Source organism: Ictidomys tridecemlineatus, chromosome 1 (assembly GCF_052094955.1).
Source record: "Ictidomys tridecemlineatus isolate mIctTri1 chromosome 1, mIctTri1.hap1, whole genome shotgun sequence".
Classification (NCBI taxonomy): domain Eukaryota; kingdom Metazoa; phylum Chordata; class Mammalia; order Rodentia; family Sciuridae; genus Ictidomys; species Ictidomys tridecemlineatus.
Genome location: NC_135477.1, coordinates 31793975 through 31819587, shown reverse-complemented (window position 1 = coordinate 31819587; position 25613 = coordinate 31793975). Strand labels below are relative to the sequence as shown.

Here is a 25613-nt window from a genome sequence, read left to right as displayed (position 1 = left end):
TAGCTTTCAGGGTCTATGTTGAAAAATATGCTCTTATCCTAAATTGTTTTCTCCCTATTGTAATCTGATTTTGTTCTCCTGTGGCTTTTAAAATTCTGTCCTTATTCTGTATGTTGGGCATTTTCTTTATAATGTGCCTTGGTGTGGATCTGTTGTGATTTTTTACATTTGGCATTCTGTAGGCTTATTAAGTTTGGTTTTTCAATTCATTCTTCATGTTTGGAAAGTTTTCTGAAATTATTTCATTGAATAGATTGTTCATTCTTTTGGTTTGGAACTCTATGTTTTCCTCTTTTCCAATAACTCTTAAATTTGGTCTTTTTATGCTATCCCATATTTCTTGAATGTTCTGCTCATGATTTCTTACCAGTTTTACTGTGTGGTCTACACTCTTTTCAGGATTATATATTTTGTCTTCATTCTCTCATGTCCTGTCTTCCAAGTGATCTACTCTGTTGGTGAAGCTTTCAATTGGTTTATTGTTGCTTTCATGTCAAGGGTTTCTGTTTCTTTTTTTTTTTTTTCTGGAACCTCTATCTCCCTGTTGAAGTAATCTTTTGCTTTCTGTATTTGTTCATGTAGCTCCTTGTCAAAATGATAATCTGCTGCCTGTATTTGCTCTCTTTTATCATCCTTAAATGAATAGAACATTTTAATTATGTACATCCTGAACTCCTTCTCTGTCATTTCATCTGCTGTGCTGGCCATGGACGCTAATGATGTGTTTTCTTGATTTGTTTGGGGCAGTTTCTTCCCTTGTCTTTTCATGTTGCTCATGTGTCTTCCCTTCTAGCTCTGTGGGCCTGGAGTGTTATTGTTTTAACCCTATAGGCTTATAGTGCTCTTGTATGGTTCCAACACCTCTCCTTTACGGGGAAGGACAACATTAACAGATTCCACTATCAACAATATACCACCTATGAACAATTCGTTGCTATTAAGATGTTTACAGTTTGGTCACAATGTACAGAAATGTTGAATTATATTATTATCTATAATATAATCAGTAGGTTTGCAAAAGGGTTTACAGTTTCTGACAGTGGACAATGAACTGGGGGTGAGACATAGGACAATATGCTGAGGAGGGAGTATGTGAGGATATAGAGAGTTAATATATCTTAGGAAGTGTGAAAGAGAAATCTAATGAAGAGGATTAGTAGCAAGAGAATAGAGAGGAAGTAATTTTGGGTAGACAAGTAAGTGGGAAGTCAGTAGAGTACATAAAACAAACACACATATGTATTCAGAAAAATAAAGGACGTTAAAATAGTAACAATTGGAGGGGAAAAGAAAAAGAAAAAAAAGGCCTATACAATACACATATGTTGGGGATGTGAGGCCAGGAGGATAGAGGGGGAGAAGAAAAAGAGAAAAATGAAAAAAGTCTCCAAGGAAGAAGCCAACATTGTTGATAGTCTTAGAGAGCAGTATCTTTCGTGTTTCTCTTCTCATCCAATAGGTGGTGCTGTCTGTTGTCTGCCTTCAGAATGGTGAAGGTAACCAGGGTGGGAAGGCTGGTCCTGGTGTAGGGTGCCTGTAAGTGAGGAATGGGTCCCGCCAGTCCCTGCAGGGAGACTACACCTCAAGGTTCCCTTTTTGTGTCTGCTCATATGAGTTGAGCATTGGGTCCTATCTCCCTCTCTTGCCTGAAGATTTCCCAGTTCCTGATCGCTCTGTTAATCTCTAAACTTTAGCCCCATCTCCCTCTCCCTTAGTAGTTCCCAATTGAGGGACCTCGCTCACCAGGGCTTCCATGGGCTGCGCCAGGGTCACACTGTGCACCTGTACCACTGAGAGCTGTTTTGTGTTGGGTAGTTACTGTGGTGGGGAAAAGGGGAAAGTTGGAAAGTAGGCACCTGGCCAGCTGGAGTTCCGATCTGGGAACTTCCTCCACCAAATATGGCGAGAAAGGTAAGCCAAGATGGAGGCGGTCTGCTTCCAGTGCGGGGTTTCGGGTTTGGGGTGGAGAGTGGGCGATGGCATTGTGTTATGTGTTCAGAAGTGAGCTCTGTAACATTCAGTACTGTGGCTTTGGCTGCCTTCAGAGCCTGTGAGATGTCCCCAAACGCATAAAGATTACCATATAGGGGATGGGACTATGGCAGTAGCTGCAGAGATGGAGGCGAACCAGGAATCCCCTTGTTGGTAGATGGAGGTCCACAGGGGAGTGGAGGCTGGAGTTCCTGAGGGTAGATAGCATCTAAGTGTCCTGCGTGGGAGGGAGTGGAGTGTACCTACCCTACTTCACTCATTCCTTCTGTTGCAAACTCCAGTGAGGTTTTTGCTCCATGACTTCCCCTTGCTTCTTCTGCCTCCTGACTGAAATTGGCCCTGTGGGGACTGGCATTTTTTATTTGGAGACTGTAATATCTACCAGTCTTTTCATTGGTTATCATCTCCTGCTTTTTTGTTTTCAGCACATCCAAGCAAAAACAGGATCCAGGAACATCTTAAAACTATTTAGTTTGGGATTAGAGGTTTTTATGGTAATTACTTACACCCAGTGCAAACTCTACTCATCTATGACATATTGATTTCCAGCTTGAAATTACCCTAAAATATACTAAGTGTTTTTCTAAATGAAGGGAAAGATTGAAAATCCGATTTTTTTTTGTGTGTGAAGCAAACACATACACACACACACACACAGAAATTGCAAATTATTTCTTATCTTCCAAAGTAAAATAAGAATTTTTTCTTGAAAGCTTAATGCCCTAGGTTTTCACCTGAAAAGGAGCCAGACATAAGAGTTGTTAACTAAACAGTTTTTTATTATTTAATTCCCTATTATTTCTTCATAACACTTTTCATTCAAATTCCCCTTAATTATATCTATAATGCATATTTGGGGGCTTTTACATATAAAGGTTTTTTTTGTTAATTTTGTTACAGAAATTTTATTTAAATATTGCCCATTCAAAAAAGAAAATGTTCCCATTTTCTTTTCTGTAAAATTATGGGACTAGACCTAAATGATGTTTAAATTTAAAATTCATAATAACATACTGTTGCAATGGGCAAAGGTGTGACTTTGCAGTTGAGGGGGAGAAATAAAGAACGTTCATACACTTCTGCCCCTTTTCAATGCTTTATTCACTCAAATCACTCAATACAATTCAACTCTATAGGTTATTAATCAAGAAAATGACACTCCTGGGGCTGGGGTTGTGGCTCAGCAGTAGAGTGCTCACTTAGTGCGTGTGAGATGCTGGGTTCGATCTTCAGCACCACATAAATAAAAAATAAATAAACAGAATAAAGGTATTGTGTTCAACTACAACTAAAAAATATTTTTTAAAAAGAAAATGACAAATCCTTAATGCTGGGCACTGCAATAGACATAATTAATTCAAAGCAAACAATTGTAAGTTAATTCTAAGCACTGCAAACACACTTAATTACGACAGACTCATTACAGACATCCCCTCTACGTGCTAAGCTCAAGTGCGAGATCTAAAGTCTCAAGCCTAGGCCTTAAGTCCAGCAGATGCACACTCACTCAGACCGTGGTGATCAGGTCAGGAACCAATGGAGGATTCTCCTGGGGTGACGCTGATGGCCGCTGAGGAGACCATCATAAGGAGAAGTCGCTGTTCTCACCAGGGTCAAGATATGGCTGTAGAGTTTCAGAGCAGTGAGGATGATGCAGAGGATCAGGCAGATGATGAGGAGAGTTGGGATGTTAGTCCAGGTCCTCATCAGGCTCTCTGGCTTGTGGGCATCAGTGTCAGCTGGCTGAATGTCTGTTCATTTGCTCTATCACTTATGCTAGATTTGGGGGCGTCTACTCACCCTTTAGATCCCTATCAGCCGCTACTGGGTTTCTCAGTGAGGTCTTTTGATTTTGGGGTCAGGACAACTGTACCAGTGAGTTGAGGCCTGATCTCTTGCCTCTGACTTTATCAGGACAAAGGCAAATGACAGTGACTTCACTCTGAGTTTTAATCATGGTTGTGGAAAGTGACTTGCTTTTATCAGGCTCTGCCTGATGACAATATTAGAGGGCTCTATAGGCTCGCTTGGTGGGGACTGCAGTTTTATTTTAAAATGGAGTTACTTGGGTTAAGGCCCATCTTAGGTTAAGGCCATCCTTACACATTCAGTATTCTGTGATAACTATATAGAGCAGTAACTCTTATTTCCACAGGAGTGCAGCCTTTGCCCAAATACAGTAAAGGTGGACTTTGTGATGACGGACACTATTTCCTAGAGTAGGAGATTCTTTTTTTTTTTTAATTTTCTCTTTCAGTATTGAAATGAAGAAATAAAAGGACTTCATTTATTGATGTAATCTTTTGTGTTTGTCCAACCTGTGATTTAAATTTGAAATGAAGATTTCTTATTTCAATTATCTTAAGCTAATAGATCTCTCTTAGAGTATGTGCTAATTTTTTTAAAAAGTATTTATTTTCTTTGTTGATGGACCTTTATTTTATTTATTCATTTATATGTGGTGCTGAGAATCAATCCCAGTGCCTCACACATGCCTGGCAAGCGCTCTACCACTGAGCTACAACCCCAGCCCCAAGAGTATGTGCTAATTTTTGTTAGGTTTTCTTTTCATATAACATGGATAGCTTTTGCCTTTTTACATTTGTATTTACCTGCAAATGCCTGCATTTCCTGTAGTTATTCTCTCTAATTTAGTCAGCTTCTGTGCTGGTTCTACATATAGTTCCTATAATTTCTGAAACTATTCATTCCATATAAAAGTTTCCAGGTTGCTATTTTAATCCTTCCTATGTCAATGTTTAACTTTTTACAAGCTTCCCAGGTGGATGTGTGTGAGGATGGCCTTAGTCCTGAGCCTAAGCAACTTCATATTATAAACTCCAGTTTGAAACCTGCAGTCTCACCAGGCACAACCACAGAGCCCTCCAGTATGACCTCAAAAAAGTTACTTCCCCTTCCCATGATAAACAGAGTGAAGCCCCTGGCAGGCTGTCCTGGCCTGGTAAGATGGAAAGGTGAGAAGATCAGGGGGAGACCACCAGACCAGATGTGTTAACCCCAGGGTAAATGGTGTCACTGAGAAATCTGGTGGTAACTGATAAGGATTGAAGGGGGGGTCAAAAGCCCCCAAATTTAGTGTAAATAATAGAGCAAATGAACAAATATTCAGCCATTCGATACTGATGCACGAAAGCTGGAGAGCCTGATGAGGACTGGACTGACATCCCAACTCATTTCATCTGCCTGAACCTCTGCATTGTTCTCACCACTCTCAAACTCTACAGCCACATCTTGACCCTGGTGAGAGCTGCAAATTCTCCCTAGGATCACCTCCTAAACCGGCCATCAGCTCCACCCCAGAAACCTGCCTTGGTTCTGGACCTGATCACTGTGGTCTGAGTGAGTGTGCATCTGCTGGACTTAGAGCTTAAAAGGCTTGAGACTTTTGATCTGATACTTGAACTTAGCATGCAGAGGGAATGTCTGTCACTAGCCTGTCATGGTTAAGTGTGTTTGCAGTGCTTAGAATTAATTAATCTAGAATTGTTTGCTGTGAATTGGTTATGTCTATTGCAGTGCCTAGCATTAAGGATTATTGTTTTCTTGAGTAAGAACTTATAGAGTGCAATTGTATTGAGTGGTTTGAGTGAATAAAGCATTGAAAAGGGCAGAAGCATATGGATATTCTTTATTTCTCCCCCTGGACTGCATAAGTCGTACCTTTTGCTCATCGTGACAATGTGCTTCTAACTCAAATTATTAAGGGTTTTCTCTCCACCCCCTGTACTGAGGATTGAATCCAAGGCCTCTCCCATGATAGGCAAGTCCTCTAACATTGAGCCATATCCAAAGTCCTTACTAGGTGTTTTATTTTTAAAGGTTTGTTCATATTTTAATTAATTTATTTAGTTGTTTATGGACCTTTATTTGTTTATTTATTTATATGCGGTACTGAGAATCAAACCCAGTGCCTCACACATGCTAGGTAAGCATTCTACAACTGAGCTATGACTCTAGCCCTTACTGTTTTTTTTAATTCTTTTTTTATATTTATATATGATGGTGGAATTTATTACAATTCATATTACACATATAGAGCATAATTTTTTATATCTCTGGTTGTATACAAAGTATATTCACACCAATTTGTGTCTTTATACATGCACTTTGGATAATAATGATCATCACATTCCACCATCATTATAACCCAATGCCCCCTCCCTTCCCCTCCAAGAACCCTGCCCTATCTAGAGTTCATCTATTCCTCCCACACTCCCTCTCCCTATCCCATTATGAATCAGCCTCCTTATATCAGAGAAAACATTCGACATTTGGTTTCTTGGGATTGGCTAATTTCACTTAGCATTATCTTCTCTAACCCCATCCATTTACCTGCAAATGCCATGATTTTATTCTCTTTTATTGCTGAGTAATATTTCATTGTATATATAGTGGCCACTCAAAAGTTTTTTTTCCCTTTGCCTTCTAAAATAACAGGGACTTTGGATCAGAATCATGTGCACAAAGAGTGATGTTTACTTGAGGCGTGAATATTAAAAGAGTATTTGTATAACAATTATTAAGATAGCTAGGATAGAATAGTCAATTTAGGTTCAAAGGAAAAATGATGTGTTGATTTTAAGCATGTGAGAGTTCTGTGTCAGAATTGTTTTAGAGATTCTAAAGTTACCTTTGTTTGTGACTTTAAAGACACAGACTTTTATATGCATATTTTAATGTCTTTCAAAATTGTTTCCAATTCTTCAGGCTCACCCAGTGATCCTACCTTCATCCTGGGCTGCGCTCCTTGCAATGTGATCTGCTCCATTATTTTCCAGAATCGTTTTGATTATAAAGATAAGAATTTTCTTAACTTGATGGGAAAATTTAATGAAAACTTCAAGATTTTGAATTCCCCATGGATGCAGGTGAGACCAAGATCATCTTTTCTTAACAACCATTTGTGTTTATTTCTCTGACAAGTCCAAAGTTCTACATCAGTGTCCATTGTGTTCACTATTCAAACATTTCTCTCATACCTCAGTTTATAGATTATTGTTTGAAAAGCAGATTCATCCTCCTTCCTGGTTTTTTGGTTTTCTTTTCTTTGTTTCTTTTTTTGTTTGATAGTCTCTCTCTCTCTCTCTCTCTCTCTCTCTCTCTCTCTCTCTCTCTCTCTCTCTCTCTCTCTCTCTCCTTTCTGTGGAATGTTGTTTTCAACAACATGACAAAAGTAATACATGGTATATGAAAAGAAAAACTAATGAAATAAGCACAAATTCTAAACTGTGTAACTTTTCTAAGCCATTTTTTAAAAGTCTGTAATCTTTGTCAAGTGTGGTCTCTGAAATCTCTGCTCCTTTAGCTTTTGTACCCACGGTTTCAACAGAAATGTCCTTGAAGGTGAGGAGCCAAAAAGAGAGAGAAAGAAAATGGAGGACCGGGGGAGGAGAGAGAGAGAGAGTCACAGAGAGAGAGAAGATGAACCGAAAGAAAGAAGAAAAAAAGGAGGAGGGCCAAAATAAATGGAGGGAGGGAGGGAGGGAGGAACTTTCTCCAGATTGACTCTATGCCAGCCAACTTGCTCGTAGGCAGCCTAGAATTCAGCAGAGGTAAAAACTTAGGGTCGTTTCTTAGCCCAAATTCTGCCCTGGGCCTGTTTGTAATTTGTTTGAATTTATCAGAATGTGTGTGTGCTTTTGAGTGTTGTAATTTTTCAAAGATACCCTCCTCCCAGCTTTCCTTCCTAGGCTGTTGTGCCTTAACTGTACTCTTTTGCCCTGGCTGGTTTAGGGTTGCTTCGTGACATTCTAAGTTAAAAAAATTTTTTTTCCTTCTGTAGGAAATTATGAGTTTTTTTTTCATTATGTGGTTTTTGATATTGCCATTGCTTTTCTGCCCCAGTGAGTTCTGACTCAGATGAAGCAGATACACAGGCTTTACTTCTGTCTTTCAGGTAGTCCTCGATAGGTTACAGCAGAGAAACACGGTCTCTGTTCCTCTGGAACTAAGAACCAGGGTCCCTCACTGGGAACAGGGCTGCCCTCTTTAAGGCCATTGCCAAGGCCAGGGAGGGAGGTGGGAGGAGCAGAAGCAATGCCACAGCGAGTTTTAGTTATTTTATTTTTTAAAATAAATGAATGAATTTTGGCCATTTTTAAGTCATCTTTCCCTTTGTTGTAAACTTCTGTCTTCCAGAGTTCTGACAAAGTTGATTCTGCCAGCTTTTCCAAGATATTTTGAAATTTTTTGGTGGGGGATGGGCTCTCTACTGTGCCTACTGTGAAGTAAATGTTTAGACACCACAGTCCTGTCCAGATCTTACTATCATGATGTGAACCTCTCAAAAAGGTAGACAGCCCTTCATTTTTACAAAGACGACAAATGCCTGAATCTTGGAGTAGAATTCAAGCCCAAGGGCTAGTGGTTTTCCCACCAAATCTCTGTTTCTAGGCAGCACTTTGGTGACTGCCCCAAAGCATGCCCAGGCACACAGTGGACGTCCAGGGCTCTTGTTGAAAAGTTTCCATGACCCACAGGCTGGTCTGCCAGTCAACACTAAGGAGCTCTTCATGACATTACTTGGCAGCAATATTGTAATTTAGAATATCAAGGGTGGAGAATGTTTGGGACACAGCTGCTGCCAGGATCCTCGGTAGTGAGTGTGTTTGAGGCTTCAGCTGGGATCCTAGTTGAGAAAGTGACCAGGGTCAAGATCCCAGAATGATTGTTTTTTGGTGTGAATGAACCATAAGCAAACATCACACTATTACCCTGTGTTGAGCTGCTGTGCCCTAAACTCTGCCTAAAAGATAATAGCATGATTTTATAGGAGTCATTTAACCATTCTTGTGTACAAGTGCTTGTCTATAAAATGCAGTGCTGGATTTCATGGTATCTTTGCACCCCTCCCAGTTACAAAATTGTAATTCTGTTCCTGAGGCTTATTGCTGGTGGAAGAAATAGCAGGGAGTGGCTGTGTGCTCTGTATCAGGTTGTCCAAACGTCCTTAACCTCTGTGCTCATGTGCATATGAATCATAACAATTCATGGCATTCTGTGTTTCAAGGTTGTGAGTAAAAATGAGAAAATTGACATAAAGATGCCCTAATGTAAAAAAATGTATCAGGATGGGACATTCTTCTCATGTTTGATGATATGGTCAGTTTATTCCCATCTCCCTGACAGCATGGAGGATTCCTTTATATGTGCAATCACATATTGGAGATCATGCTTTAATTCACCATACTTTTTTTCTTTTTCTTTTTTTAATTGCTTATTTATTTGTTATACATGACAGCAGAATGCATTTCAATACACATACAGAGCACAATTTTTCATGTCTCTGGTTGTACTCAAAGTAGAGGCACACCATTTGTGTCTTCATACATGTAATTACGTTAATGATGTCCATCTCATTCTGCCATCTTTTCTACCACCAAACCCTCTCCTTTCCCTTCCCTCCCCTTTGCCCTACTAAAGTTCCTTTATTCCTCTCAGGCTTCCCCCTGACCCCCCTCCCCCATTATAGATCGGCATCCACATATCAGAGAAAACATTCAGCCTTTGGTGTTTGGGGATGGGCTTATTTCACTTAGCATGATATTCTTTAACTTCATCCATTTACCTGCAAATGCCATGCCATCACACTTTTTAACCATGATCGGCATATGGTGTATATGACTTCAGTAATTTTTTTTTAATTTAATTTTATCTTTGCTAAGAGGTCTCACTATGTTGCCCAGTCTGGTCTCCAGCTCATGGGCCCAGCCTCCTTTGTAGCTGGAAATGTAGGTGCACCACTACTCCTGGCCTAATAAATACTACTTTAATCTTTAAGGTCTGCAGTGCTTTTCCTGCTCTCATGGATTTTCTCCCAGGGAGTCATAACAAAGTATTTAAAAATTTTGCTTACATAAAAAGTTATGTTTTGGAACAAGTAAAAGATCACCAAGAATCCTTGGACATAGACAATCCCCGGGACTTCATTGATTGCTTCCTGATCAAAATGAAACAGGTAAAATGTTATTTGTTTGCTTATACTTTGTACTTCTTTCATTAATAATTTCTTTACTTATTGGGAATGTAATTGGTCAGGCAAGAAACATTTGGTAAACATTTAAGTGCCTAGTGCATGCATGGATCTGGACTAAACCTCTTGGAAGATTTAAAATTGAATTCTTAAATTCAGTTAGAATACATGGGCACTGTTTTTAGGCACTAATAAATTGTTTGAAGAAAGACAGAGTATATGCCTCTGGTGAAATGGAAATATGAACCCATTAGAAAATACAGAATACCAAGCAATAAAATAAAAGTAGACACAACCTATCACACAGCATGTGGGAGAATGAGCAGGAAGGGCTTATGGTCTTCTTGCTTGTCTTGAGGTTTGATGTAGATCTTCCAGTATTTGCTGAGAGAAATAGGGGAGGGGATTTCAGAGGAGAGGTTCAAATGTGTGTGGTGGTACAGATGGAGGAAAGAAGTCTGAGGTAAGTGTAACCAGAAATGAATTTTGGTAGATAAGGAGGTGGAAATTTCTTTCAAGTACTCTGAAAACCTGAACATTGGCCTGGAGTGGGATTTGATCAGGTATATGTATAAGCCAGCTATGAGATTTTTTCACCTCTTTGGACTTTGTCAGTTTGAAGATCATGAAACAAAATCAAGTCTTCACTCTTGTCATATTCTACAACTCTACAGAAATGAGTTTTAGGTAGAGGAGCAGATGAGAGGCAAATGATAGGTTCTGTATGGAAAGCTGCAGTGGTGAGAACTGTGATGCTGTTTGGTAATTTTCATATACATCAATAGTGTGCAAGGGTTCTATTTTCTCCACATCTTCACCAGCTCTATTATTACTCTGAAGTAATTTGACTTTTTTTTGCCATTCTAAGTGGAGTGAGCATTTCCCTTATGATTTGTAATGTTGAATATTTTTTTTCATATATTTTGGCCATTTGTAAGTCTTACTTTGAGAAGAGTTTATTCATATCCTTTGTTCATTTGTAAATAGTGTTATTTATTTTCTTGCTATTGAGTAATTTGAGTTCCTTATATATTTAGGATATTAGCCCCTCCTCATTTGCAAATACTTTCTGCTGATCTGTAGATTGTCTCTTCACTGTGATAATTGTTTCCTTTGAGGTGCAGACACTTTTAGTTTGAGGAAATCACATTTGCTATTTTAGCTCTCATTGCCTGTGGTGTTGTGGTTATATCTGAGAAATCACCTTCCAGACCAGTGACATGGAGGTTTTAATGAATTTTGAGCCAAATCTTCTACAAGGATTGAGGTAATGGTCAAATTTTATTCTTGGGTACGTGGATACCCAGTTTCCACGTTATTTATTGAAGAGATTGCCCATTTCCCATTCCTTTTGTTACTGTTTTGCTTTCTTGGTCTTAGAGGCAATGCTTTCAACTTTGCAGTGGTGAATATGATGTTTGCTGTAGGCTTGTTATATATATTTTTATATTTAGAATTTCAGGGTAAGTATCCATTGATAAGCATGTCCCTCACCCCAGAATTTTGAAAAAATATATATATATCAATCTTTGTCCTATAAGATTTTTGCTGAAAATAATTAATTCACTGAGAATCTCATTATAATTCCCTTCTATGTTATAAGTCATCTTTACCTTGCTGCCTGGAAAATCCTCTGCATTAAACTTTTGGCAATTTGACTATTATGTGTGTTGTGTGGTTCTCTTTGGGTTCATCTTATTTGGTGTCCCCTGAACTTCCTAAACCTGGATTTCTAATTCTTTTTCCAGGCTTGGGAAATTGTTATATATTTTGATAGGTTTTTTGCTTCTTTCAATCTCTGTCCTGGCATGACAATATTACTTATGTTGTTCCACTTGATTGTGTTCTTGATGTCCTTAAGCTGTCTTCACTCTTTTTCATTCTTTTTTTTTCTTCTCAGATTGGCAGCAACCTACATTTGAATTTACGGATCCTTTCTTCTGCTTGATCTATTTTGCTGTCGAATTTCTCTGTTGAATTTTTCAGTTCAGTTATAGCATTCTCCATCACTATAATTTCTTTTTGGCACTGTTTTGTATTTTCTATAGTGGTTGAGAAATACATTTTCTGTAATTTGATGAAATTATCAGTTTGCTATTTTTATTTATTTATTTTTATTTGTTCTTCTTAGTTATACATGACAGCAGAATCCATTTTTATAAAATTATAGAAGCATGGGATATATCTTATTCTAATTAGGAACCCATTCTTATGGTTGGGCATGATGGTGGGGTTTACTTAGGCGTTTTCATATGTATATATTGGAAAATTATTTTAGATTTTTTCTATTGTCTTTCCTATTCCTATCCCCACTCCCTTCCTTTCATTTCCCTTTGTCAGTTTCTTCTTTCATTGCTCTCCCTCAGTAAGCATCTTTATGAAAATTATTTTGAATTCTCTTGTCAGGCAAATCACTTCTCCATTTTGCTAAGGTTGGATTTTGGAGATTTATCTTATGTAGACCATATGTTCCTAGTTCTCAATTTTTCTTGACTTTCTGTCTCTTCTGGTCTTTAAGACTATTCTCTAGTAGTAGAAGGATCTCACTAGTTTAGCTGTAGATAAACTGTGACTCTCAAATATTTGTATTTGTTTGAACTGCTGTGTCTGTTTTTTCAGCCCTTTGAGATTATAGGATTTGCCATTTGTGGTACTATCTTGTCAGTACCACAAGATAGTTAAGGAAGAATTCACACACTCTACATATAGTTGAAAAGTCTGGGATGTTAGAAAAGTCTTCCAATTCCCTGTATCCTCACAATGAAACTGAGAATGTGTGTGAATCTCCTACTTTCTCTCTATCCACCATGCCATGGAGAGTTTCTGTGTTCAATACCTGCATTCACATTCCAACTACTCTCTGTGATCAGAAGATAGCTGCTGGAATTGTTCCTGTTGTTTGTTGTTTGTCCACCTTCTGTGATCTAAGGATACAAATCCCATCAACTCCCCAAGCTAGGTGGTTAATGATGCAGGGCTGTACAGATTTTGGCACTCAGTGTAGAAACAAGCTTCTTACAAGTTGAATAGGTACACCTGAAGTTATCACTTTGGGTGCCTTTGGAGAAAGCTTATAAAGTGCCAAACTCATGCTCACGCTGCCAGGGATTTGTTTCTTGGCCTAGTAAACTTCCTAATAATTAGTAGCTTATGTGGGAGCAGAAGCAGTTGGTGGAGTATGTTAGTAAATTCTTTTCAGGAAGAAACCATGGCCTTTGTATTTTATTTCCTTCTCTGCCATGGATATTGAAGCCTGTGAGGATGCTTGCAGGCTTTTATCAGATAGCCAAATTTTCGTGGTCTAGAGAAACATGTGGATGCATATTAGTGGAGGCACTGACTTCCTCAACAAGACCCCTAAAACTCAAGAAATAAAACCAATAATCAGTAAGTGGGATGTCATCAAGTTAAAAACCTTGGGCATAAGCAAAGGAAATGATTAAGAACATAAAGAGAGAGCCTATGAAATAGGAGAAAATTTTTACTTGCTATTCCTCTGATAGGGGATTAATATCCAGACTAAGTAAAGAACTCAAAAGCATAACACCAAAACAAAACCAAAACCAAAAATGAAACATAACAACAAAAACCAGAAAAACAAATAACCAAACCAAGAAGTGGGCAAAGACATTTCTCAAAATAAGAAATACAAATGGCCAACAAATATATGAAAATATGTTCATCATCTCTAGCAATCAAATCAAATGACACTCAGACTTCATTTCACTCCAGTCAGAATTGCAATTATTCAGGACACAAACATGATATATGCAGGTAAGAAAGTGGGGAAAAAGGTCCATTCTTACATTGTTGGTGGGACTGAAAATCAGTATAGCCAGTCTGGAAAGCAGTGTGCAGATGCAGATTCCTCAAAAAACTAGGAATGAAACCACCATAAGGTGGAGTAAAGAAGGGAGGGAAGAAGAACAGGAATGGGAGACAATGCAGAATGAATTGAGCAAAACCATGCTGTGCACATGTGTAAGTATACTGCAGCGAATTTCACCTGTATGTTTATCTATAAAGCACCAATAAAAATAGATAAATAAACAAATGAAGATGAGTAGAAAAAGAAGAATGAGGTAGGAGGGGAGAAAAATGTGGGGAGACTGGGGTCTGAAACTCAGTAAATTAAATTCCATGCATGTATGATTTTGTCAAACCAACTCAACTATTATGTATAACTAAAATGCACTAATAAAAAAAAATAAAACGCATGCAAAAAATGTAAAAAACCCTCAAATAACACATGGATGCATGCTCTCCTCTATTCCTAGAGTTGGTGAAGAGACAAACCATGGGGAATTTTTGAGTTAGGGTGTAATAACTGTGGTCCAATCCCTCTTCTTCTTAGGGAAAATCAGAGTGGTGGTGATTCCTTCAAGATTGTGTGGTTTTAGTCCTCAGGGTGGGGTCACTGCCCAAAAATCTTGTGGCTTTTACATCTTATTTTGTGTGGATGTTTTCTCCAATGACAACTGTGTAAGACTTTCTCAACTGATTTCTTTCTCTGAGAGGGAATTGATTTGTGTAGTGGTGCATTCAGGGGTGGAGGGAGAGGCAAGTCTCATTCAGCTTTGTGGCTCATGTTGTGCTCTAAAAACTGTAATCTTTCACTTTTTTTTTTGTACCAGGGATTGAACCCAGGGTGCTTAGCCACTGAACCACATTCCTAGTCACTTTAAAAAATATTTTTAGTTGTAGATGGACATAAGAACTGTATTTATTTATTTTTTTTAATGTGGTGCTGAGGATCAAACCCAATGCCTCACATGTGCTAAGCAAGTGTGCTACCACTGAGCCACAACCCCAGCCCCACCCCTAGCCCTTTTTATATTTTATTTTTGAGACAGGATCTTGCTAAGTTACTTAGGGTCTCACTGCATTGCTAAGGCTGTCTTTGAACTTGCTATCCTCTTGCTTCAGCCTTCCAAATTGCTGGGCTTATATGCATGTGCCACTGCGCCCAGCTAAAAACTGCAAACTCTTGATTATGACTCATAATATTCTACAAAATTTGGCTCTAATTTATCTTTTTGTATCAGTTAAGATTCTGTGTGTAAATAAGAAAGAAAAAAAATTAACAATGGATTAAAAAATAGTATGCATATCTCATATACAGAGAGTCTCTATTGTTTAGTCCAGAGCCAATACAATAGCCCTGAATCACCAAGAACTCATGTGCCTGCCATTATTCATCATCATACTTGTTGTATGAGCCTTTGCATTGAAGCTGAAATACTCATGTTCCCAAGTATTGCCTGTACCCACTCCATTGTCACATATGTGTTTTAGTAAGAAGAAGGAAAGAGAAAATCATACCAGCAGATTCTTTCTCTTATGTCTTTGGCATCAAATATGTATTATGACCAACATAGCTGCAATAAAATCTGGGCAATGGAATTTTAAGGCAAACAAGAAATAAGGGTTAAATAAAAAATGAAATTTGGGTCAACTAATTTACATTCTCTTCTATACTATTCAGTTGTATGCATAATATACTTTCTATTTCTAAATATGCTTATTTTTGGAATAACTTGTGTTGTTTTGGATTTATTATAATTCAATATGATGGTAGCTACTTAATAATTAAATAATCAAAAATTCCTAGGAGAAGCACAATCAACAGTCTGAGTTTACTATTGAAAGCTTGTTGGCCACTGTAACTGACATGTTTGTAGCTGGAACAGAAACAACAAGTACCACTCTGAGATATGGACTCCTGCTCCTGCTGAAGCACCAAGAAATTACAGGTATGAGCACAGTTTTCCTCTTAGAGAAACTTAATTATCAAAACATGTGGGCTATGAGATATAATTTTTACTAATGTCACAAGGGAATAACAATGAGACAAATTTGGAAAATAGAAGAAAGTGAATGAGAGAAAAGTGTTTGTATTTTAGTGACAAAATACTCTGGATGAAGAGTTTAGATGTCATGGGAGGGAATTTTCAGCAGGCACAGGCAGCCTTGTATTTTGGTTTTCTAGAGAACAGACCACTTTGAATAATGGATGTGTTGTTATAGATCTTTATTCTGAAACAGTGGTGTTCTGATATGGGGTCAGGGAAGATGGAAACTATTTGTTGAAGCATAGTAAATAGTCTGGAAATTTGGTAGATGGCTTGAGAAATTTTCCAGATTCTGAGAAGTATTTTAATAGCTCCTATTTATAAGAAAGAGATGTTATTTAGGCAAAATATGTGCCTAATGCATTTTATTATTCTAGAAGTCTGAGTCTAGATAAATACTTGCCAAGAAGAGATTTTTTTTCTGAGTATTAATAGCTTTCTCTTTTACAAGCAACCTTAATTTTTTTTAAAAAAAATTTACCTCTAAGCAGATTCTGTTAAAAAACATATATTTTTCCCTGGGTCAGAGTTCCATTGAGATGATAATAAATTAATCACAAATGAGAATTACTTCTATGTAAGTTGAAGAGTGTAGAAATTAGCAGTAAATCTTTATAAAACTTTGGAAGGAAACAGAACACATGAACAGGAGGTGACTAATTAGGCAGAATGATTGAAATTGTACCCTGAATGTCATAATAGGAAGATTTAACATGGATGAACAGGTCAATTTGGGTCCCTACAACTTCCATAAGGCTCAGTATATTTCAGAACCAAGTGTCAAAGAAATAGAGGGAGGACAAATCAGAAACAGAAGGTCTCCCTGCCCAGGTTCCTTCCACCTCACAATTTATCAGATAACTTCTCCTAGAGGAAAGATGATCACTCTCAAGAGTAACTGAGTCTAAGGGCCCAGCACTCAGGAACACAGACACTGGGAAAGAATGGAGTGCAGGGCTGAAGGAAGGGGTTAGTAAGAGTTCACTCAAATTCTGAGAACCTTACCTCCTTCTCCATCTTATTCATGCTTCAGCAGCCAGGTGTAAACTCTAGAGAATGAGTAGTGCCAATGGAAAGACCTCCATTTTTTTTGCCATCTAGAAAAAATTCACAACAAATGTCCAGAGAAATAAATAAAATGAAAACATTCACCCAAAGACACAGGATTATGGAATTTCAGAAAACCATGCATAAAATAGAAATTACCTATACTTTCAGGGATAAATAAGTTATATATGAAGATTAAGAATCAGAATGATAGTAGAATTCTGAATAACAACTGTCCTCTGTGCATTCATAGACAAAAAAATATTTTCATGCCTATAAGTTGGCAAAATTTTACTTCTTGTCTTTACTTTCTCAGAAAGATACTAAAAGATGTGCTGTATCCAAATGTCTGAAACCAAGTCAGAGGAAGTCATAGGTTCCAGGAATCAGGAGAGGTCAAAGATATTTACTTGTAAATATCTTTCTTTCTTCCTTTCTTTATTTTTTAAAATTTATTTTTAAATTTTAACTTGTTATATATGACAGCAGAATGCATTACAATTCATATTATACATATAGAGCACAATTTTTCATATCTCTGGTTATACACAAAGTAGAGGTCAATGAGAAAGTCCATGTTGCTGGGCACCTGTCCTGGAATGGGTCAGGTGGATAATGCAGGTATTAGAGAAGACACCAAGAACCAAAGGAACATGAGTGATTATTTGATGATTTTAGTAATGAGAAAATTTTTACTAGAAATCTGAAACATACATGAAAATTTGCAGTAATTCTAAATTGGTATCTAAAAGTTAGGAATTAAAATAGACACTTTTTTAAAGTCCAAGACTTTCACAAAAGCTGAAGCACAATTATAATTGTTTTACTTGTAAATGATATTTCTTCCTTTCTTTATTTTTTATTTGTTTTTAAAGTTTTAATTTGTTATATATAACAGCAGAATGCATTACAATTCATATTACACATACAGAGTATAATTTTTCATATTTGTGGTTGTACACAAGGTAGAATTACACCACTTGTGTCTTCATACTTGTACTTAGGGTAATGATGTCCATCTCTCACCATGCACAAAACTCAACTCAAAGCGGATCAAGGACCTAGGAATTAAACCAGAGGCACTGTGCCTAGTAGAAGAAAAATCAGGCCTAAATCTCCATCATGTCAGATTAGGCCCTGACTCCTAAATAAGACTCCTCTAGTGCAAGAATTAAAATCAAGAATCAATAAATGGGATGGCTTTAAACTCAAAAGCTTCCTAGCAAAAGAAACAATCAGTGAGGTGAATAGAGAACCTATATTTTGGGAGCAAGTTTTTGCCCCATGCACATCAGATAGAGCACTAATCTCTAGGATATATAAAGAACTAAAAAATCTTAACACCAAAAACCCCATATAACCCAATCAATAAATGGGCCAAGGAACTGAATAGACACTTCTCAGAAGATGACATACAATGAATCAAGAAATATATGAAAAATGTTCAACATCTCTAGCAATTAGAGAAATGAAAATCAAAACTATTTTTTTTTCCAGTACCAGGATTGAACCCAGGGCCACTTAACCACTGAGCCACATCCCCAGGCCAGGTTTTTTCATTTTTTATCTTGAGACAGGGCCTTGCTAAGTTGCTGAGACTGGTCTTGAACTTGCAATCCTTTTGCTTCAGCCTCTCAAGCTGCTGATATTATTGATATGTATCACCATGCTCTTCTTACTTGTAAATGATATTTCTAAAGTCATATTACTGTAAACAATGAATACTGACAAAATAATAATTATTATATTATTACATTGGGAAAAAGAGAGCAGGGAAATTTTACCTGTTTGTGTGTGTGTGTGTGTGTGTGTGTGTGTGTGTGTTTGTGTGTGTCTTTGCATACTTTGCACAAGGTGATGATGGAGATGTAAGTCCTCATTTCTATTACCAGTAAGTTTTAGATATTGTCTAAAATGATGATCAACTAATAGAAAGTCATTGTTAATAAAGGTCAGCATAATTTACAGAAAAAACTTCTAGAATGTTTCAAAGTAAGTGCCTTTGGGGAGTGTATTTTCATTGCAAGTTGAAAATAAACATACATATACACAGCACAAAAAACCCCCCATGTACACATAGAAATCTGTTAGTGCAATTCAAAATTTGAAATACCTTTTGTTAATTTGATGTGGAATTGATTCTTGTCTTCCATCTTTCTTTTTGTGAGGATAGTGATTTGCATTCATATATACAAGATATTTATATATTGAACTACTTCATTGTTTCTATGTATTGGTTATCCAATACAGTAATGTGTAGATGTGTATAGAATTATATTAATGCAATAAAAGAGAATAAAATCATGGCATTCGCAGGTAAATGGATGGAGTTATAAATGATAATGCTAAGTGAAGTTAGCCAATCCCCAAAAAACAAATGCTGAATGTTTTCTCTGATATAAGGAGGCTAACTCATAGTGGGATAGGAAGCGGGAGCATGAGAGGAATAGACAAACTCTAGATAGGGCAGAGGGGTTGAGGGGAAGGGAAGGGGCATGGGGTTATTAATGATGGTGGAATGTGATGATCATTATTATCCAAAGTACAGGTATAAAGATATGGATTGGTGTGAATATACTGTGTATACAACCAGAGATATGAAAAATTGTGCTGTACCTGTGTAATAAGAATTGTAATGCATTCCACCATCATATATAAATAAAAAATAAAAATTAAACAAAGAATTATCTTAATGCTTAGTTTGTAGGAGCTATATGTATCCACAGCAGAGCAATTTTAAGTGTAGCTGTATTTTATGGGCTTATAATGCTTCATACTTCATGTAGACTTGAATTATTGTGACAAATGTACCATTTTCTCTTACTCTATTATTTCTTGTGTCTTACCAGCTAAAGCCCAGGAAGAGATTGAACATGTGATTGGCAGACACCGGAGCCCCTGTATGCAGGACAGAAGTCACATGCCCTACACAGATGCCGTGGTGCATGAAATTCAGAGATATATTAACCTCATACCCAACAATGTGCCCCATGCAGCGACCTGTAACATTAAATTCAGAAACTACATTATCCCCAAGGTAAGATTGTTTCTATTATTCTGCATCTCAGTGCTTTTAAAGTTCCTGAATTCACAGTATGGTCCCAATCCTCTACCAACACAGGATGAGAGAGGTAAAAAACTCACACTTGTGGCACTTGATGGACTTTGTGCTGTTTACAGTTTGAAACTATAAAGCTTCCCAACACTTCTTGATTGGTGACATCTTCCAAATTTGTTGTACTTCTTTGATAATTTCTTTTGGCAACTCTTAGGTATTTATATCTCCAAAAGAAAGTTAAAAGTCCAGATTATTAATTTTCCAAAAAGATTTTCTGAGTTTTTTTCAGATTTTATTAATAAAGGTCAACATAATTTACAGAAAAACCTTCTAGTTTTCTAGTTTAATTTAGAAAGCATTGGTGTCTTGACATGTTAATTCTTTCCGTTCATAGATACAATTATGTTCCAATTCCTTTGGGCTTTATTTAATTTTCTTTATATATATTTTTTGTTTTCAATACATCAGCTTGTACATTTATGGTTTTCTCTAAATAAATGAGATTTTTTAGTTTATTGTAAATAGTGTATTTTCAAAAATGCCTTTTGTCTCTGGCATATGAAAATCAAATTGACATTATTATTTATTATTTTGATGATCCTATGCTGAGCAACCTTGTTAAATTAACTTATTATTGCTAAATAATTTATAAATTTATTAATAACTTATGTGTACACATTGCATGGTTCAATACTTGTTTTAGTTCTTATTTTCTAATTCTCATAATGTAACCATTTTTAATTTTTATTTCTCTAAATTGTTCATAGGGTAACATGTAGTGTTTAGATACATGTCTATGTTGTATAATTCAGTTAAACATCTGTATCCTTAGTGTTTACTATTCCCCTCTAGTGAAAGCACTCAAAATTCTTTTTTCTAGCTTTTCGAGAATACACAGTACACAATTGCTGTCTAGTGTCACCTGACTCTGCAATGGCACTTCTGAACTTTTTTTCTCCTAAATAATTGCAACTTGTTACCCATTGGTTAATCTTCCACCCTCTTCCTTTCCTAGCCTCTGGTAAACACCAATCTAATCTCATTTTTTTGAGATTTAAAAAAAATTGCACATATGAGTGAGATCAAATACTTCCTTTTCTGTACTTGGCTTATTTCACTTAACATAGTGATCTCCAGTTCTATTCATGTTGTTGCAAGTGAAGGATTTCCTTTTTTTAAAATTTTTTTTAATATTTATTTTTTAGTTTTTGGCAGACACAACATCTTTGTTTGTATGTGGTGCTGAGGATCGAACCCGGGCCGCAGGCATGCCTGGCGAGCGCGCTACCACTTGAGCCACATTCCCAGCCCCTCTTTTGTACTTGAAATGCCCTATATTCCTTTCTCTTGCCTGATTGCTCTGTCCAGGACTTCCAGTACTATGTTGAATAAAAGTGGTTAAAAGGAGCATTTGTCTTTTTCCAGATCTTAGAAAGGAAGCATTTAACTTTTTTCCATTAAATATTATATTAACTTTTTAGCTGATATATATATATATATATACACACACACACATATATATAAATTAGATTTTATTATTATATATAATATAATAAAGGCCATATATAATATATATAATATATAATAAATAAAAAATATAATAAAGTCCATGTATACATTTCTTCTATATGTACTTTGTTCATTTTTTATCACGAAGGAATGTTAATTTTATCAAGTGCTTTTTCTGCATCTATTGAGATAATACTATGTTTTTTGCCTTTCATTCTGTTGATGTGGTTTTTCACATTTATTAAGTTGAATATGTTGTGCTATATATATCCTTGCACCTCTAGGATGAAACTCAGTTGAGCATGGTGAGCAATATTTTAAAAATATTTTAAATAGATTTTTAAATATTACATATGTCTAACTACATCAGATTGTGACTGGGGGCAAAAAATATCAGTTTGTACCATTATTGGTGATACTAAGATTCAAACTTGCTATGGGGATGTCTTCCAGATCTCCCTGTTGTTGAGATGATAAAAAAAGTCCATGGGATATATGTCTGTTTCAGGACAGACAAGGAACCTTTGGAACCTCTAAAATGAGGGAGTAAGAGGTGAAGATGGGTGATCATGAAATTATGCTAGGGAACAAGGATCTGTGGCTGAGAATATCCTTTTCCTCAAATACCGCACCCAGTAGATTTTACATTAATCAATGATCCCTGCCTGGGTTGATGATCTTACCTGAATTGTTGCAAAATAATAACTTTTCAAATTTTGCAATCCTGCTGTGTTCTAAAGAGGATTCATCTGTGATGATGAGTTCCTTCCCACTTTATTCTTTATTCTAATTAGTTGTACATGACAGTAGAATGCATTTTGATGCATCATACATAAGTGGAGTATAACTGCTCACCCTTCTGGTTGTCCTTTCCATTTTAAATCAAAAGGAAAACATTGCATTTCAATGATAAGTACTCAATAGGCATTATTGTACTTGTTAATATCTTCTCAGAAGTCATCTTAAATCAGATCAGCTCTCCCATTTGAAAAAGGCCTATAAACACCAAATTACATAGTTATATTGTGTGCATGTATAAATATGTAACAACAAATTGAACCATTATGTACCACTATAATGAACCAATAAAAACTATGGAAAACAAAGACAAAAAAGACTTATAAAACAGATTCCAAATTCTACTGACATTTTGGGAGGGAGCACAAGCTAGGTTTTTAATCATAATCCACATACCAGTTGTGTGAATACTGAAGTAATGAAATAGAGTAACATGTGGAGAAACTTTGTGTCCCAGCTTGGTGCTAAGTAGAGAAATTCAGAAGGTTTTGCACTCAAATTGCAAAGTATTTCATCCTTCAACTTCTAATGCAGTTTTTAATTGGTTTGACTTCCTGGAAATGTCATTGCTTTTCTTTGGACCTGGTTTTCCACATTTATAGATCAAACAGATTGGATTAGGTGACCTACATCACTTCCTCCCATCCTTGAAATTTTTGTAACTTATTTTGTCTGTCTTCTCTTTTCAGGGGACAGACTTAATAACATCACTGACATCTGTCCTGCATGATGATAAAGAATTCCCTAACCCAGAGACTTTTGACCCTGGCCACTTTCTGGATGAGAATGGCAACTTTAAGAAGAGTGACTACTTCATGCCTTTCTCAACAGGTAATAAAGATTTACTTCCACTAGTATTTTAGGGGAATATAAGATGACTTTTTTTTAAAAGAGATGCTGTTGCCAAGGTTGGCTTTGAACTCCTGAACTCCAACCATCCTCCACCTTAGCCTCTGAAGTATCAGGGACTATAGGCATACACCACTACACTCAACTCTGAAACATAAATTCTGAGACCAGTTGGAAATTACGTGGTGCCTCCTTTGGGACTGGTACATTTCTTTTTTATACATCACTAGAAGTTCCCCTTCAATGCCCATGAACTTTCCTTGGTCATGACATATCCTCACTATTGTGCTACATTAGTGGGGCTTTTTGGGGTATCTGACCGATTTTCCAAATGGAGAAAGCTCACAGTCGAAGTTGGTTGAATTATGCCTCTGGATATACAAACAAGTTACTTAGCTGAAACTTCTAAGCATTTCCTTCTTAGAAGTGAAACTCATTAAAACTTTCCTTCTTTGCCATGAGAAAGGTATCTCAGTCCACACCTTAAGTATCTCCTCTGTGGTGTCCCTCACTTCCAAACATTTGCAAATATCCTAGAGAATATAATGGGCTTTTAAGAGTCTCTCTACTGAGTTAGGAAGCAGACAAGCAAACAGATCATTCTCTAGTAGGACTGGCACCCGTGAGAGAGGTAAGCTCAGGTTTCTGGGGAGGCAGAGGGTGAAGTTGCTTGCATTCTGCCTTTTCATACCCTGGCACATCCTAACAAGGTAAAGTAGAGTTGAGCTAGCTTGTAGGAAGTAGGGAGCAAGGAAAAAAGAGAAAGCAGGGCACTTTACAGAGGTAATGAAGTATAGGAAAGGATGTTTCCTATAGATCTGGGGGGTCAGAACATATCACCTAAGTGTAGACTGAGCAAAACCTTGGGAATGTGGAAGAAGAGTCTGCAGTGATTGAAGAGAACCTTTCTCTTCCTCTACTCATGATCATGCATTTGGGATATTCAGTCTCACTGCTAAATTGTGTGTGTTGAAACTCTAGATAAGGAGTCACCTTCATTTTTTTGTTATGACTTTAGATGGGCCCAGAACTGTTCATATTGAGATGTCAAGGATGAAGCCCTTCTTTTAAGTCTGAGTGACTCATATTTTAGCAAGGTAGAGAATAACAGAAAATGGGATTTGAGGTGATCCACGCTGCTGTGGAAGCCTGACTGTGTTGAGGAAATTTAGAGGGTGAGCCTCTACTGCCTGAGGAGATCACAAGCATTATAAAGAGGAAATGACAGGGACATGGGTACTAATGAAAGCATAAAAGCAGTGCTTCTTAGCCAAATGGGACACCATAAGGGGAAGCTTGAAACTTCATGGTGTGGGAGGATGAAGAGGCTTCTTGCCGGGAGCTGAGAGGAGAGAATGTGAGTTGAGACTGAACATCAGAGAGGGAAAAGAATGTGAGGACCAGGTCAGGCTATTCCTTCCTTGTCTCACGACAGACAAGGAACCTTTGGAACCTCTAAAATGAGGGAGTGAGAGGTGAAGATGGGTGATCATGAAATGATGCTAGGGTACAAGGATCTGTGGCTGAGAATTGTGCCAGAGGTACAAAGGGAACATTCTTCTTGTCCTCTTCCCTTCAGTTGTCTGGGTGGGAAATGTATGTTTTCAGAAAAAGATTCATGTAAACTTGAAATGTCAAAAGTGCAGTTAAATTGTGTGAATGGTTATTAGAGCTGTGATTGTGGTAATATGTACTATTTGGAGAATGAAGAGTGTCTAATAAGATGAGATGTAGAGTGACTAGCGAATGTCTCCACTTTTCTGTGCATCTGTCTAACCAACCTTCATTCCAAGTGTCCTGTGTCTGATGCAGGCATGTAAGTAATCATTCATCGAATAGTTATGGCATACTTTTTTTTTTTTTTAAGAACCAGGATGGAACCCAGTGGTGCTTACCCCCAGCCCATTTTAAATTTTGAGACAGGGTTGCATACTTTTTATAGCATTGCCATACCTAATGTTTAAGGTGGGAAAACTCTGTGTTTGTCATCTTTAGGAAAACGTATGTGTGTGGGAGAAGGCCTGGCCCGCATGGAGCTGTTTTTGTTCCTGACCACCATTTTACAGAATTTTAAGCTGAAACCTGTGATTGACCCCAAGGACATCGACACCACCCCCATTGCCAATGCGTTTGGCTGTGTGCCACCTTTGTACCAGCTCTGCTTCATTCCTGTCTGAAGAAGGGCTACTGGCTGCTGCTGTGCCACACCTGCCACTTCTCTTCCTTGGAGGCATCATTCCCCTCATTCTCTCAGGGATTCCTCCTCTCAGCTCTCCCTCACATCTCCATCTCCTCCTGATCCAGGGAACATGCAGCCTTCATTAAGGAGAGTTTCCTGGGTCACTGCATAAAGTATATCTGCTATTCCCTGTACTCTGTAACTCTTGCATCAACCACAACAGATGCTAATATTCAGTTACTAACATGCTATCATGGTAAAACAGCACAATAACTAGTCTATGACAATTCAGAGCCATGAATTCTCTGCATGTTTTGAATAAAAAGTACTGCCGTT

General features: G+C 37.3%; 1 protein-coding gene across 1 annotated transcript in view; it reads left to right on the top strand.

The window, feature by feature from the left end:
* Positions 1 to 25613, top strand: part of LOC101972885 (cytochrome P450 2C55) — a 30203-nt gene extending 4590 nt beyond the window's left edge. Inside the window, exons 4-9 of the mRNA XM_005333711.5 lie at positions 6721 to 6881; positions 9794 to 9970; positions 15597 to 15738; positions 19734 to 19921; positions 22939 to 23080; positions 25094 to 25613. Of these exons, the coding sequence (XP_005333768.2) occupies positions 6721 to 6881; positions 9794 to 9970; positions 15597 to 15738; positions 19734 to 19921; positions 22939 to 23080; positions 25094 to 25275 (992 nt within the window). The 3' untranslated portion in view covers positions 25276 to 25613. The remainder of the gene's footprint in view (positions 1 to 6720; positions 6882 to 9793; positions 9971 to 15596; positions 15739 to 19733; positions 19922 to 22938; positions 23081 to 25093) is intronic.